This window comes from Oryctolagus cuniculus, chromosome 10 (genome assembly GCF_051225735.1).
Source record: "Oryctolagus cuniculus isolate XC-2025 breed Fujian yellow rabbit chromosome 10, ASM5122573v1, whole genome shotgun sequence".
NCBI lineage: Eukaryota > Metazoa > Chordata > Mammalia > Lagomorpha > Leporidae > Oryctolagus > Oryctolagus cuniculus.
In genome coordinates, this window is record NC_142876.1 from 28,036,424 (window position 1) to 28,052,709 (window position 16,286).

Sequence of the window (16,286 nt, forward strand, 5' to 3'; positions counted from 1 at the left end):
GACATCAGCTCCCAGATCTAGTAACCCTGTGAACAATTTTCCATTTAGTTTCAGTTGAAACTCTGGCCTGTCTTTGGTTATAGGTTGAACCCAATAAGCATCAGAAGATCCACAGCCTCCTTTCCCACAGGATTTTGTAAACGTGGCCCCACACGTTTCAGTGGATTCATTGGTTATTAATGTTGGCTGGACCACTACTGCTTTTCCTATTTTGTAAGTAAGAGGGAGAAGGACCAGCTGAGCCATACGCTGTCCTGGAGAAAGTGTGACAACAGTGCCATTAGCTTGCACCATAATTTTAACTTCTCCCATGAAATCTTCATCTATGACCCCAGGAAAACTTGCAATCCAGCCATAGTGGTACTATTTCTTCCTAGCAAAAGCCCAAAAAATCCCTTGGGTAGCGATCCACTGATCCCTGTAGGGAGGGCCTGAGGTCCCATTTCAGGTGTTAGGACTGTGCAGATGGGGGTACTGAGGTCCAGTCCTGCGCTCCCCCTAGTGGCTCGCTGCAAAGTACTGACCAATTTAAGGTGTTCTGTTGAGGAACAAACATCATGGCCCCAAAGATTTGCTGGTTTTGTTTGGATGGGGCCTGGGGCTGGCCCCGTGTCCAGTTGCCCGAACTCTGTTCTTTTAGTGGATTGCCATCTTTACCAGTTTTGGAGCGACATTCATTGGCCCAGTGTTTTCCCTTTCTGCATCGGGGGCAGATCCCCGGGGGAGCTCTACTCTGATTTTTAACTTTTGGACAGTTTTTTCGTACATGTCCCAGCTGCCCACATTCATAACACCCTCGTTTATCAGGCATAGCCCTCCTTGCTGATTCTTGTAATGACATACCACGCAGAGCGGCAGCCATGGCTAATTCTTGAGTATAAGAAGGTCCAATATCAGCACATAGCTCAATATACCCATCCAAATCTGTGTTTTTTTCTATAAGGACAAATAGCCTGCTTACACGGGACATTGGCATTTTCATAAGCCAATTGTTTTACAAAATCCATTCCTGCTTGTGGATCCCCAAAGATCTTCCCCGCTACCTGAAACAAGCGATTAACAAAGTCAGCATATGGCTCGTCAGGCCCCTGTATGGTTTTTGAAACTGACTCTCCCATTTTCGCTCCTTTTGAAGGGAGAGTGGTCCAAGCTCGATGTGCAGCCATAGCTGAAAGACAGCAACGGGCTGCACTATTTGAGCTAGGATGTCTTCATACGCCCCTTCCCCTGCCAACACATCAAAAGCTCCCTGAGCATTAAGTCCAGCAGTTCTGCAGCATTGATCAAAAAATTCTGACTTCCATACCAGGTAATCTCCCCCAGAAAGACATGCTCTAGCTATCGTCTTCCAATCAGCTGGTGCAAATATCATGGCATCTAAGCTTTGTAACAATGTCATTGTATACGGGGCTATAGGGCTGAAGGAATCACAAGCAAATTTTAATTCTTTCAACATTTTAAACGATACGGGAGTATGTTGTCTCACGTTCTGCCCATTTTGTTGATATTCCTCCACAGGGAAAGCTCCCAAAAATGCTTCAGTCCCATCTTCTGCTGCCTTTACAGCATTTCGAAAAACTTGTTCAACCCCAACAGGAGGGCAATCAATGGGAATAAAAATGGTCTGGGGGGAAGGGTGCCTGTTGATCGCGAAGACTTTGGAGTTGTCTAACTAAATCTTGTTTAGACTTTTCCAGTAAAACCTGTTTCTCCAACCACTCAACTTCCTCTTTCAACTGATATATGGGGATGGAGCAGAAGCTTTGGGCCATGGCTCCCGCTTGGGAGGACTTGGAGGGTCCCTTCCCCGAGGTTCACATTCTGCATTATTCTCTTCTGGGTTTGCTAATTTCTGTGGCACGGCGTCACAAGAGAGCTGTTCTCCTGCCTGCGATGTCTGACTGCGCGCCTCCTCCATTGTTTCCCAAAGATTCTGTACAGCCGATCGAACACTAGCCTTTCCTTTTTGTGCTAACAGTGCTTCTTGTATCAGAGACCATAAAGAAAATGTAATAACAGGGAGATCATTGGGACCGAAAGCTTGCAAATGGGCGTTTACTCTTTTCCTAATAAATCCCAATATTCCTCATCTACAGCTCCCTCCTCAGCAAACCAAGGACTAATCCTTTCCACAGTGCTGACAAATTGCTCTACGGTTTGCCTCTTTAACCCTATTCCCTGCGTCTGAACTAAACCTTTAACGGCCTTAATTACCTCCCTTTTTCCTCGTGCTCGTCCCGTATTGCGCCGTTGCTCACCGAGGATTGTAGGTAGCAGGTACTTACCTACTCCTCCGCATTACCAATCTGCAGCTTCCTTCCTTTTTTGGCATTCCTCACGTAGTTCCCCCGTATTCAGGTCTCTGTTCAGGCGCCACCTGTGTGGACCAGCCGCGCCAGTCGAACAGAACCTGAAGGGGGGTGTGGGAAGGAAAAGAGGGACAAGGACACAGAGAAAGGAGCCAAGACAATGAACTGATCAAGGCTCGTTTATTCCAGTGTCTCAGCGATATTTATACATAACCAGCTGCAGCTCAAGGAAGCACAGAAGATAACAACATACACAAGCCACTTACCGGGCTTTCTGTAACACAGTCAGTTCTAACAGTGTTCTTGATCAACATCCTCCTGCAACATGGGAGTACGTGACTTTCTTAGCCCAGGAATTCCACAAGCCAAGATCGACCTTGACTTGTCTATAGGCTGCCTACAGTGGGAGATACTGCAACCAAGCAGAATGTAAAAAGGTGCAGGCACTTTGGAAAATAGTCTGGCACTTTCTGGAAGTGGCTACACATAGGTTGACCATATGACTCAGCAACTGCATTCCTAGCTGTATACTTAAAGAGAAATGAAAATATGTGTGCACACAATTACATGTATACAGCTGCAGAATCCCTGGTGGTCATTATTTGAAACAACCTCCCTATCCAGCAACTGATGAATGGATGAACGAAATGCTGTATGTCCAAACAATGGAATGGTGTTCAGCCATTAAAAGGACTGAAGACCTGATACACTGCCACAGCATGGATGATCTTACAAACATTATGCTAAGTGGAAGCAGTTGCCTTTAAAAACTCATGTATGTGAAATATCAGCATAGGCAAATCTATAGAAACAAAGATTTTTTTTTTGACAGGCAGAGTTAGGGAAAGAAACAGAGAGAAAGGTCTTCCTTTTTCCGTTGGTTCACCCCCCAAATGGCTGCTACGGCTGGCGCGCTGTGCCGATCTGAAGCCAGAAGCCAGGTGCTGAGCTGCGGCGCCAGCCATGAAGATTGGTTTTGCCTAGGGCAGGGGCAGGGGGTTATGCATGATATCCAAGTGGTATAGAGTTTCTTTTTTGGGGTACTAGAAAAGTTTTAAAAATGTTGGCCATGGTGGATGCACAACTCTGTGAATACACTATGGACACTGAAATTCAAACATTTAATGGATGAATTCTGTAGTATTTGAATTGCAAAGTTTTTTTTTTTTTAAATAATCCATGGCGGCCGGCGCCACGGCTCACTAGGCTAATCCTCTGCCTTGCGGCGCCGGCACACCGGGTTCTAGTCCTGGTCGGGGCGCCGGATTCTGTCCCGGTTGCCCCTCTTCCAGGCCAGCTCTCTGCTGTGGCCAGGGAGTGCAGTGGAGGATGGCCCAAGTGCTTGGGCCCTGCACCCCATGGGAGACCAGGAGAAGTACCTGGCTCCTGCCATCGGATCAGCGCGGTGCGCCAGCCGCGGCGGCCATTGGAGGGTGAACCAACGGCAAAAGGAAGACCTTTCTCTCTGTCTCTCTCTCACTGTCCACTCTGCCTGTCAAAAAAAAAAAAAAAAAAAATCAATGGCTTCCACTAGGGCTTGGAAAGATTTCAAAGAAATCCACGAGGATAGGCTAATAGAAGAAACGGGGTTTGAGAGAAGGAAAAAAAAAAATTAAAAAAGGAAAGGAGCATAATAGGATTTGGAAGACGAGGAAAGCTAAGGAAGGCTTGTTTCTAAAAGGAAAGGAGCATAATAGGATTTGGAAGACGAGGAAAGCTAAGGAAGGCTTGTTTCCTGTCTCCCCTACCCCATAAACCCACAGGTCAGACTTAAAATATACAATCCCGTACCTGGATAATTATCTTTGGGACCTTGGATGGTTTTCTTCTCCCAAACTCGCAGGACGGCTCTCTACTTACTACATGCAGTGTAAGGCATGCATGCAAAAAGAGCCAGGCCAGCCCCCAGCTGATCCAGGGCCTGCATGAGTGGTTAACCAGCCGTGGGATCTTGCTTTCCTGATGATCTGAGTGATTTTGAGACTTTCCTGAGGCTGCTTGATTTGCTTGTGACTGAATTGTAAGAGGGGCTGTGCAGAGCTGGTCCTGAGGCCTAGAAACGGAAAAGGTGCGTGTGTGTATGTGTGTGGGGGGGGGACCTCTAAGGACTGGGATGGCGAAGGAAGACTGGGATACTGCGCCCTGCAGAATGTGGACGGGTGCTTCCACTGCACCCCAGATCAAGGCAATGTAGACTCATGGCCCGAGCACTTCTATTCTGTTGTCCCTTCAAAGCAACCCAACAGGTCATTCAAAATCTCCTTTTGCACATAGACGGTTAAGAAGTAAATAAGCCACTCTGTTCGCAGCACTGCAGGAAGCAGCCGTGTTTCAATTAGCCTTGTGTGGTTTACTTTTCAAGAAATACTTGAGTCTTACCTTCCGGTTGTTCGTAATCTCACTGGGGAAACAACTTGCTCATTTCTGAAACCACCACAGATGAACAGAATCACGGGAGTGTCCTAGCATCTCTTAAGGCTGCAGCTGGATAAGAACACAGGGATAATCGGGGGGAAAAAGTGCTATCATGGACACAAATCAGTACCAGAGGGTTTTATAATGTTTTACTTTGTGTGTGGCAACCTTAGTGTTTTCTAGGACCAAGAACTACATGATCTGGAGGTAGAAATCCATAAACCCAAATGCCCACAACAGCTGGGGCTGAGCCTGGGGCTGGGCGCAGGAGCCAGGAGCTCAGTGCAAGTCTCCCACGTGGGTGCCAGGGACCCGACTACTTGAGCCATCACCTGCTACCTCCCAGTGTCGGCACTGGCAGGAAGTTAGAATCAGGAACCAAAGCTGGGAATTGTACCCAGGAACTCCACTATGGGACACAGACATTTTAACTGGTGTTTTACGCTACTGCTAAACCAAATGTCCACCCTGCCCTGAGCTCACAATGGTATCCCTATCCACTGCCTGCTGTCTTTGTTCATTCTCAAATCCTCTCTTCTTCCTGACCCAGATGTGTGTCGGGACAGCTGTCACAGCACATAGGTGAAAGCGAGTGCTGATGGTGTAAACTCTCCAGAGAGAGTTCTCCAAGAGCAACAACGAAGAGCAGACCTTGGATGTGAGGAAATACAGGTGTTTATTTTTATCTCACTCCTTTGCATATTTACATTTTATTTGGTTTATTATTTTTGCACTACATTGGCATGATTACAAATGTATAATATTTATAAATGGATGCTGACAGTTTTTGACAGGAAGAGGTACACGACTTTAAAAGCTTGCACTAACCTAACAAACTAATAAGGATATGATATGGAAACCTTCAGTACACTGCTGATGGAAGTGTCTGTATCAACTGCCTTAAAATATTTATACTTTGTGTGTGGCAACCTTAGTCTTTTCTAGGACCAAGAACCACAGGATCTGGAGACAGAAACTCACAAACCCGAACGCCCACAACAGCTGGGGCTGGATTTTACCATGTTGATAGACAAAGGTAGCCTGTGGCCAGCTGGCATGTTCCTGGACTTTCTCAAGGAATATTAACATTTATGAGACATTCCAGGTGTCAGAAAAGAGACATTTGGGTCATCAGATAAGAGCTGAAAATTTTCTCAACAACTTTGCTTACCACATTAGGCTTTGGGATGACAGCTCTGGTCACTTGAAGGGAATGATGGTGGTTATAACCAAACTGGCTGCAGCCATGTCAGCTGGAGATGAGAGTGATCTATGTGGAAGACTTGCTGATCTAAACCTGCAAAAGTAAAAAGGACTTTATTTGAAGTCTTAGAAAACGCAATCCAGGAAACAGATTCAGATAACTCCAAAGCGTGTTCTGAAGATGGCAGGAAAGATGGGACCTTATACGAGCAGTATTATTTTAATACAAAGCAGTAAAAATTATTTTGTGGGAAACTTTTGTTGGAATTGACAACAATGGCTGTGTGTTAGGGGCCATGTGACCAATGGAAAATAAAGAAGAGAATGTATATTGTAAGAAAAATGTTCATATAACAAGATCCCCCAACTTCTTGATGTGCATCTTGAGTCTCAAGACAAAATGTAATTGTTGGCCGGCGCCGCAGCTCACTAGGCTAATCCCCTGCCTGCGGCGCCGGCACCCCGGGTTCTAGTCCCGGTCGGGGCGCCAGTTCTGTCCCGGTTGCTCCTCTTCCAGGCCAGCTCTCTGCTGTGGCCCGGGAAGGCAGCGGAGGATGGCCCAAGTGCTTGGGCCCTGCACCCGCATGGGAGACCAGGAGGAAGCACCTGGCTCCTGGCTTCAGATCAGCGCAGTGTGCCGACCGCAACCCGCCGGCCGTTGTGGCCACTTGGTCATTTACATTGGGGTGAACCAATGGAAAAAGGAAGACCTTTCTCTCTGTCTCTCTCTCTCTCTCACTATCTAACTCTGCCTGCCAATAAATAAATAAATAAATAAATAAAATGTAATTGTTTGCTCCAAATGCCTGCAGTAAACAGTAAGGACAAGCAAAATTCATATTCCCTGGAAGCAGCTGGAAGGTGTGTAAGTCCCACTCTAGTGGCTCCCAACTCCACCAGGAAAACTTTCAATGTTGTTTTCATTATGATTTTTCCTTTTATTTTCACAGACTGTTCATCGAAACTTTATCTAGAACATTTGGAAATGTTTAACAAAACGAGTACTTAAACTGTGCTATGCTGTTAGACTACATTGCTTTGCAGCTTACAGAACTAAAACAGAATTTGTGGCCAGCACCGCGGCTCACTAGGCTAATCCTCCGCCTGTGGCACCGGCACCCCAGGTTCTAGTCCTGGTTGGGGCGCCGGTTCTTTCCCGGTTTTCCCGGTTGCCCCTCTTCCAGTCCAGCTCTCTGCTGTGGCCCGGGAGTGCAGTGGAGGATGGCCCAAGTGCTTGGGCCCTGCACCCCATGGGAGACCAGGAGGAAGCACCTGGCTCCTGGCTTCAGATTGGTGCAGCGCCGGCAGTAGTGGCTATTTGGGAAGTGAACCAACGGAAGGAAGACCTTTCTCTCTGTCTCTCTCTCTCACTGTCTAACTCTGCCTGTCAAAACAAACAAACAAACAAACAAACAAACAAAAAAAAACAAAAAACAAACCAAAAAAAAAAACCACAGAATTTGTGCTTTTTCTGCTGCCGGCTGAGGCCATCACCGGTCGCAAGCACGCTCCCGCTCCCGGGAAGAGTCTGTCCCCGTGGGCTTTGCCTTAGGGCAGCAGCGTCCTCACCTGGCTGAAGCTGAGGGCCTGAAGGGACAGATTTACAACCTGTCCAAAAAGGGCCTGACTCCCTAACAGATCGCGGGGATCCGAGGGACTCCCGTGGCGTCACATAAGTGCGTTTGGTGACAGGCAATACAATCTGGAGAATTCTGAAGTCCAACGTTCTTCCTGAGGGTCTCTATCATCTAATTAAGAAATTAATTGCTGTTTGAAAGCACCTTGCGAGGAAGAGAAAGGAAAAGGATGCTAAATTCTGCCTGATTCTGATAGCCGAATTCACTGACATTTGGGTCATCATTTTGGGTTTGATACTACAAAACCAAGCGTGTCTTCCCCTTCAATTGGAAATATGAGTCATCTACAGCCTCTGCCCTGATGGCATTAAATTTGTCCATGTACTCAAGCAACGAAATCATTGTTCAACTAAAAACAAACAAAACGACGTAAGTTGTAATCAGCTTAAGCTTTCTTGTAAAAATAATAAAATAAATAAAAGTGGAACTGTGCCCAGGTCTAGCTTCTCTGAGAAAAGGCAAGGAGGAAGCGTACAAGTTCCCAGTTCCCAAGAGTGGTGGCAGGTGAATTCGGAGACAAACCTCCTATGCAAAGTTTTCTTTGCAAGGCACACAGCTTAGCTGCACCGCCGCCGTGGTGCACGCGGAAGGAGAAAGTGATTGATTGTGAAAATGAATCATAGTTCCCCCCGGCCGCGTTTCAGGAGCCTCAGCTGTGCCTGTGAACCTCTCTGCTGGACAGGCAGTGTACAGGAGCGAGCGGTGTACGGAACCAACCGCCAACATGGCGGCGCCCTTATGGCGGCGGCGATCAGCTCGTCGCCATTTGTTGCCTGGGAACGTACGGACGCGGCCCCCTTACGGAATTAGATTCAGCTCCGAAGCGCGCACTAGCGGCCAGTGTACGAACTCGACCGACAAGGTGGCGGCGCCCTTGGCAAAGCCGCAATATGGGCGCTGCCATGTTTCCTACTGGCGAATGGACACTGGCACCTTACGTACTCGACAGTCAAGATGGCGGCACCTGAGGGATTCTCGGGGCTCTAAGGGGCGCACTACTTGCCCACCCGCGAAGCCGACTCACGGGGCATGCGCAGCAGGAGTACGATGCCCGGGAGGCGCGGCCAGAAGCGGAAGTAGTTGTGGGAGCCTTTCAACGGCCTCGGACGCCGCGGAGTAGTCTGTGTGGGTTCGGGGTCGCTGGCGGGGGTCGCGAGGGCTTGCGCCGGGAGCGGAGACATGGTGAGTCCGGGGTCTGGGGAGGGGTTCGGCGTGGGGGTCGCTGGGGTTGGTAGCGGCGGGGTCCGTCGGCAGGGCGTAGGGGTCTGTGGTGAGCCGGAGCGCGTCTGTGGCAGCACGGCGGGGGTCTGTGGAGCGCTTCCACAGGGGTCAGCGGGCGGAACCCTGCGGGGCTCGTGGCCAGCGCCCCGGAGTTCTGTGAGGAGCTGTTCCGGGGGCTCCGGGTGGAAGTTCAGTGGGACTCAGAGCAGTTCTGAGGAAACTGTGCGCTTGGGGGTGCGCGGAGCAGAGGGGAGATGGGTGAGGGGTTCCTCGGGAGCGCTGACGAAGTGTCAGGGGTTCCTGGAGACCCGGCCCCGGCTCGCGTCTGCGGGCGATGACGGCGCCTTGCGGGGAGCCGAGAGGGGCCGGCGTGTGAACCGGGCAGTGGGGGGCCCGTGTGGTGAGTGACGGGCACGGGGGTGTGAACCGGGCAGTGAGGGCCCCGTGTGGTGAGTGACGGGCACGAGGGTGTGAACCGGGCAGTGGGGGGCCCGTGTGGTGAGTGACGGGCACGAGGGTGTGAACCGGGCAGTGAGGGCCCCGTGTGGTGAGTGACGGGCACGGGGGTGTGAACCGGGCAGTGAGGGCCCCGTGTGGTGAGTGACGGGCACGGGGGTGTGAACCGGGCAGTGAGGGCCCCGTGTGGTGAGTGACGGGCACGGGGGTGTGAACCGGGCAGTGAGGGCCCCGTGTGGTGAGTGACGGGCACGAGGGTGTGAACCGGGCAGTGGGGGGCCCGTGTGGTGAGTGACGGGCACGAGGGTGTGAACCGGGCAGTGAGGGCCCCGTGTGGTGAGTGACGGGCACGGGGGTGTGAACCGGGCAGTGAGGGCCCCGTGTGGTGAGTGACGGGCACGGGGGTGTGAACCGGGCAGTGAGGGCCCCGTGTGGTGAGTGACGGGCACGGGGGTGTGAACCGGGCAGTGAGGGCCCCGTGTGGTGAGTGACGGGCACGGGGGTGTGAACCGGGCAGTGAGGGCCCCGTGTGGTGAGTGACGGGCACGGGGGTGTGAACCGGGCAGTGAGGGCCCCGTGTGGTGAGTGACGGGCACGGGCGTGTGAACCGGGCAGTGAGGGCCCCGTGTGGTGAGTGACGGGCACGGGGGTGTGAACCGGGCAGTGAGGGCCCCGTGTGGTGAGTGACGGGCACGGGGGTGTGAACCGGGCAGTGAGGGCCCCGTGTGGTGAGTGACGGGCACGGGGGTGTGAACCGGGCAGTGGGGGCCCCGTGTGGTGAGTGACGGGCTTGGGAGTGTGAACCGGGCAGTGAGGGCCCCGTGTGGTGAGTGACGGGCACGGGCGTGTGAACCGGGCAGTGAGGGCCCCGTGTGGTGAGTGACGGGCACGGGCGTGTGAACCGGGCAGTGAGGGCCCCGTGTGGTGAGTGACGGGCACGGGGGTGTGAACCGGGCAGTGAGGGCCCCGTGTGGTGAGTGACGGGCACGGGGGTGTGAACCGGGCAGTGAGGGCCCCGTGTGGTGAGTGACGGGCACGGGGGTGTGAACCGGGCAGTGGGGGCCCCGTGTGGTGAGTGACGGGCTTGGGAGTGTGAACCGGGCAGTGGGGGGCCCGTGTGGTGAGTGACGGGCACGGGGGTGTGAACCGGGCAGTGAGGGCCCCGTGTGGTGAGTGACGGGCACGAGGGTGTGAACCGGGCAGTGGGGGGCCCGTGGGGTGAGTGACGGGCACGAGGGTGTGAACCAGGCAGTGAGGGCCCCGTGTGGTGAGTGATGGGCATGAGGATGTGAACTGGGCAGTGAGGGGCACGTGTAGTGACGGACACGGGGGTGTGAACCGAGCAGGGAGGGGCCTGTTCAGTGAGTGATGGGCCTGAGGATGTGAACCAGGCAGTGAGGGGCTCATGGTGGTGAGTGGGTAGGGGGTTGCCCATGGTGGTGAGTGAGGGGCACGGGGGTGTGAATGGGGCATTGAGGTGCCTATGGCAGTGAGTGGGCAGGGGGGTGTGAACGGGGCAGTGGGGTGCCCATGCGGTGAGTGATGGGCACAGGGGTGTGAACCAGTCAGTGGGGTGCCCGTGGTGGTGAGTGAGGGGTGTGGGGGTGTGAATGGGGTAGTGAGGTTCCCATGGCAGTGAGTGGGCACAGGGGTGTGAACCGGGCAGTGAGGTACCCATGATGTTGAGTGATGGGCATGGGGGTGTGAACCAGGCAGTGAGGGGCCCGTGGTGGTGAGTGACGGACACGGGGGTGTGAACCAGGCAGTGAGGGGCCCGTGGTGGTGAACCAGCCTGGGAGTGTCAACAGGGCAGTGGGATGCTCCTGATGGTGAGCAACGGGGCATCAGACATGAGCAGTTCTGGGATGGTGGTTGGAGCAGTGAGGGGGTCTCCCATGAATAGTTATGGAAGTGGGGAGATGGGGCATCTGCATGAGCCTATGGGATTGTAGGTGGGGCAGTGGGGTATCTGCCATGAGCCATTATGGAGTGTGGGTGGAGCAGCGGTGTCCCTGGCGAGTGAGTGATGGGGTGTCTGCCATGAGTAGTTTTGGGAGCGTGGATAGGGTAATGGGGTGTTCTTGAGTGAGCAACAGGTGTTTACCATGAGCTGTTGGAGGAGTGTGGTTGGGCCAGTAGAGCGTCTGTCCATGGCATGGTGATAGGGCGTCTGCCATGAGCTGGTATGAGAGTGGATTGTAAGTGAGGTGTCCGCGGGGACGAGTGATAGGGTGCTTGCCATGAACCATTATGTGGGTGCAGATGGGGCAGTGGGGTATCCATGGTGACCAAGGGAGCTTTTGTCATCAGCTGTCATGGGTATCGGGGTTGAGTGAGGGGGCATTTACCATGACCTGTTACAGAAGTACGGGTGGGATAACAGGAGGTCTGTTAAGTGATGCTGAGAGATCTGGAGCAGAGTGGTTGAGAATAATGTGGTTTGGATGAATGGAACGTGGTATGAAGCAGAGTAATGTGGTATTGGGGTGACAGTGGGGGCCATGGTGGGAAGTCGTAATGGGGTATCCCACAGGAGGGAGATGGTTCAGACCCAGAGCCTCCAGATGCTGGGGAGGACAGCAAGTCGGAGAATGGGGAGAATGCACCCATCTACTGCATCTGCCGCAAGCCGGACATCAACTGCTTCATGATGTGAGCGTGGAGTGGGAGGCGGGCCGGCTGCCACCTGGCAAGGCAGGGGCAGGTTGATGAGGCATGCCCCTCACCTCTCTACCACCCACCCATCCTCTGCAGCGGGTGTGACAACTGCAATGAGTGGTTCCATGGGGACTGCATTCGGATCACTGAGAAGATGGCCAAGGCCATCCGGGAGTGGTACTGTCGGGACTGCCGAGGTGAGTGGAGTGGGATGGAGAGGCAGAGGGAGCGCAGGTGGTGCTTCAAGGGTGCGGGGTGCCGAATGGGAGGACAGGTCTTGTGTCTGTGGGCAGAGTGATTGTGGTCTGTGGTGAGCTGGAGTGGGGCTCTACTGAACTGGTAAGAGAGGATCCCAGTGGAAGGGGCAGTTTTGCTGTGGAGCAGATGGGTGGGACAGTAAGGGAGAGAAGACTGAAAACAGAGGTTCTGGGACCATACAGGTCCCCCAGTGCCAACCCACTCTGGCCCCCTGCTTTGGCCCACAGAGAAAGACCCGAAGTTGGAGATTCGCTATCGGCATAAGAAGTCTCGGGAGCGGGACGGCAGTGAGCGGGACGGCAGTGAGCCCCGGGATGAGGGTGGCGGGCGCAAGAGGCCTATCCCGGATCCGGACCTGCAGCGCCGGGCAGGGTCAGGAACAGGGGTTGGGGCCATGCTTGCTCGGGGCTCTGCTTCGCCCCACAAATCCTCTCCACAGCCCTTGATGGTCATACCCAGCCAGGTGAGTAGTTGTAGTGGTTGGGATGGGCAAAGTGTTGCCATCTTGGGCCCTGCCTAGGTTCCTGATTTTTGTTCTGGGTGCCTTACCCTAGCATCACCAGCAGCAGCAGCAGATCAAACGGTCAGCCCGCATGTGTGGTGAGTGTGAGGCCTGCCGGCGCACTGAAGACTGTGGCCACTGTGACTTCTGCCGGGACATGAAGAAGTTTGGGGGCCCCAACAAGATCCGGCAGAAGTGTCGGCTACGCCAGTGCCAGCTGCGGGCCCGGGTGAGCATGGGCAGAGCTGGGCAGGGTCAGGTGGGGGATGGGCTAATGGGTCCAGAAAGGGGTGCTGAGGCTAGGCACTGTGTGGGAGGGGAGTGGGTGAAGGACCGCTGATTTACCCAGATAGGTGGGAGGCAGGCCTGGCATGTCCAGATGACTGGGGCATGGCCAGGTATACTAGCTGGCAGAACTCCCAGTCCTGGGGGGGCAGGGAACAGGGCCACGTGTTCCAGACTCAGGCTCATCAGGGAAGATCAGGCAGGGATGAGCATGACCTGGTGAGGGGCAAGGGGGCAGGTGTGCCTGGGGAGGCAAGTCAAGACTAGGTGGGTGGGGCTAGGGTAGGGCCACCCTCCATCCACCTGGGGCTGACCTGGGCCTTCCTCCTGCCGGCACAGGAATCGTACAAGTACTTCCCTTCCTCGGTGAGTCCAGCCCCCAGGGCAGGGCGGGGCATGCGGGCAGGGCGGTCAGGGCCAGTCCTGAGATTCTGCCCCGCAGCTCTCGCCGGTGACGCCCTCAGAGTCCCTGCCAAGGCCCCGCCGGCCACTGCCTACCCAGCAGCAGCCACAGCCATCACAGAAGCTGGGGCGGATCCGGGAAGATGAGGGGGCAGTGGCATCAGCAGCAGTCAAGGAGCCGCCCGAGGCTACAGCCACGCCCGAGCCACTGTCCGACGAGGACTTGCCACTGGACCCTGACCTCTACCAGGACTTCTGTGCGGGGGCCTTTGATGACCATGGCCTGGTGAGCGGGCAGGGCGTTCCGGGGTGGGAGGGTGGAAGTTACGGAAGCAAAGTGTCCGTGCTGAGAGGAGGCAGAGATGGAAGGCTGGCGTGGGTGGTGAGCAGGTGGGGGGCTGTCATGAGCGGGCCGGCTGGTCACCGCATGCCCTGCTTGCAGCCTTGGATGAGTGACACGGAAGAGTCCCCGTTTCTGGACCCCGCGTTGCGGAAGAGAGCCGTGAAGGTGAAGCATGTGAAGCGCCGGGAAAAGAAGTCTGAGAAGAAGGTGACGGAGAGGTTAAGGTGGTGTGGGAACGCGGAGGGCGGGGCGGCCAAGGGCTGACTGGGGCGAGAGCCAGAGAGGGTGGGACAGATGGAGACTGAGGCCAGGGGCTGCCTGTGACTCCCCCCTGGCCTCACCTGTCCCGCCCACAGAAGGAAGAGAGATACAAGCGGCACCGGCAGAAGCAGAAGCACAAGGACAAATGGAAACACCCAGAGAGGGCTGACGCCAAAGACCCTGCATCACTGCCACAGTGCCTGGGGCCTGGCTGTGTGCGCGCTGCCCAGCCCGGCTCCAAGTATTGCTCAGATGACTGCGGCATGAAGCTGGCAGCCAAGTAAGTCCTTCCTGGGAGGTTCAGCAGAGGCAGGGGTACAGGCTAGGGCGTGACCCGAGTCCTCTGTCTGCCAGTCACCTACCCACCATTCAGTTAGCCCAGTGCCCACCTACCCGCCTGCCCCATTTAGTCACCCATCCAGTGGTCGTCCCTCGTCTCGTGGCTGGCAGGTCCCTGCCTGCAGCCCACTCACTGCCTCTCTGCAGCCGCATCTACGAGATCCTCCCGCAGCGCATCCAGCAGTGGCAGCAGAGCCCCTGCATCGCGGAGGAGCATGGCAAGAAGCTGCTGGAGCGCATCCGCCGGGAGCAGCAGAGCGCCCGCACCCGCCTCCAGGAAATGGAGCGCCGCTTCCACGAGCTCGAGGCCATCATTCTGCGTGCCAAGCAGCAGGCTGTGCGCGAGGATGAAGAGGTGAGCGCACACGCCCAGGAGCGCGGGGCCCGGCACCTGGTCCCCACCTGGCCTCACAGTTCCTCCTGCCCCACGCAGAGCAATGAGAATGACAGCGACGACACAGACCTGCAGATCTTCTGCGTTTCCTGCGGGCATCCCATCAACCCACGCGTTGCCTTGCGCCACATGGAGCGCTGCTATGCCAAGGTCGGGGTGTCAGCCTGAGGGGGCGGATGGTGTGGGAGCCCAGTGAGCCTCGAGGGACGGCCGTGTTGTCTGGGTGGTGTCCTGGGTGGGCGTGCAGCGCACATCCAGTTCCCTCCTTTGTGCTTATCCCTCCAGTATGAGAGCCAGACGTCCTTCGGGTCCATGTACCCCACCCGCATTGAAGGGTGAGTGCAGGGTGCTCTGTGGAGCTGGGGCAGGCCATGGGCGCGGTAAAGGATAAGGGGGCCTCGGTCCTCCTTTCTGGCCGTTACCCTGTTGATTCCAACCCCCAGGGCCACACGACTCTTCTGTGACGTATACAACCCTCAGAGCAAAACATACTGTAAGCGGCTCCAGGTGCTGTGTCCTGAGCACTCGCGGGACCCCAAAGTAAGCATTTCCTCAGCCCCCACCTGCCTCCCCTTCCCTGTTCTTTGCTTCCTCCCTCAGCTCCTGTCCTTTTCCATTTTCCTACCTGGCCACTCGATTCCTCCCCCAGGAGTGCGCCCCGCTCCTGGGCTCCTCACCACCTCTGCATCCCCTCCCTGCGTGTCCCTGCAGGTGCCAGCCGACGAGGTGTGCGGGTGTCCTCTTGTGCGGGATGTCTTTGAGCTCACAGGTGACTTCTGCCGCCTGCCCAAGCGCCAGTGCAATCGTCATTACTGCTGGGAGAAGCTGCGGCGAGCCGAAGTGGACCTGGAGCGCGTGCGCGTGGTAGGTTGGGTGCTGGCTGTGGCCAGGGGCCCGCAGGCCCGCAGGCTCCTGTGACTTCTCACGGCTCCCTGTGTCCTTCGGCAGTGGTACAAGTTGGACGAGCTGTTTGAGCAGGAGCGCAACGTGCGCACAGCCATGACAAACCGCGCAGGGCTGCTGGCCTTGATGCTGCACCAGACAATCCAGCACGACCCGCTCACCACCGACCTGCGCTCCAGCGCCGACCGCTGAGCGCACCGGCCCAGGCCCACCCGGGCGGCCTGCTCCTCCGTTTGTTCGTTCCTCCTTCGTCTGTTTCTTCAGCTGCCCCCGAGTTTCTCCCTGTGCCCAGCCAGCACCTGAGTGCCCATCTGCCCCTACCAGGGGGTCTCAGACTGCGTCCGTCGGTCTGTCTCCGCTCTTGTGCTGGGTGGGACTGTGAAGTCTGCTCACCCTTGCCTCCCGCGGTTTTGTTAATAAAATTTTGAAGCAAGAAGAGGACTTGCTTGATGTGTGCGCACTGTGCAGGCTCCCCACGCAGTCCCTGGCGGGGGCGCCCACTGGCGGCACAGTGTGGCTGCGTGTCCAGACCAGCTGTGCGTGCAGCGGCCGACCCGCTCCTGGAAAGTGATCAGGAGCCCCCGCCGGCTCTCCGCGGTCAGCGGTCGGCTCAGGGCTCGCCTGGGGCGGGGCTGCCACGCCCCCCACGCCCCGGCTACCTGCCATGCGGCACCGCCCCCTCCCCTGGAGTTGGGGGTCT

The 16,286-nt window shown here is 55.4% G+C and overlaps 1 protein-coding gene across 2 annotated transcripts; it reads left to right on the forward strand.

Moving 5' to 3' along the window:
* The first annotated feature begins 8,404 nt into the window (after positions 1-8,404).
* Positions 8,405-16,022, forward strand: CXXC1 (CXXC finger protein 1). Of its 2 annotated transcripts, XM_051851227.3 has the most exons (15): positions 8,405-8,746; positions 11,775-11,893; positions 11,996-12,096; positions 12,385-12,620; positions 12,712-12,888; positions 13,284-13,310; positions 13,387-13,632; positions 13,789-13,896; positions 14,046-14,230; positions 14,437-14,644; positions 14,723-14,833; positions 14,969-15,018; positions 15,127-15,223; positions 15,395-15,547; positions 15,632-16,022. In XM_051851227.3, the coding sequence occupies exons 1-15, from the start codon at positions 8,744-8,746 to the stop codon at positions 15,776-15,778; spliced, it is 1,968 nt and encodes a 655-aa protein (XP_051707187.1). In that variant the 5' UTR covers positions 8,405-8,743; the 3' UTR covers positions 15,779-16,022. The 2 variants fall into 2 exon arrangements, with proteins under 2 accessions (XP_051707187.1, XP_051707188.1); XM_051851228.3 differs by lacking the exon at positions 13,284-13,310 and having other exon boundaries at positions 8,471-8,746.
* Positions 16,023-16,286: the final 264 nt, after the last annotated feature.

What these genes read in the sequence shown, in the direction of transcription:
- CXXC1 (XM_051851227.3), top strand. An exon ending in GGCATGAAGCTGGCAGCCAA is followed by an intron (nt 14,231 to 14,436) that starts GTAAGTCCTTCC and finishes GCCTCTCTGCAG; the next exon opens with CCGCATCTACGAGATCCTCC. An exon ending in CTGTGCGCGAGGATGAAGAG is followed by an intron (nt 14,645 to 14,722) that starts GTGAGCGCACAC and finishes TGCCCCACGCAG; the next exon opens with AGCAATGAGAATGACAGCGA.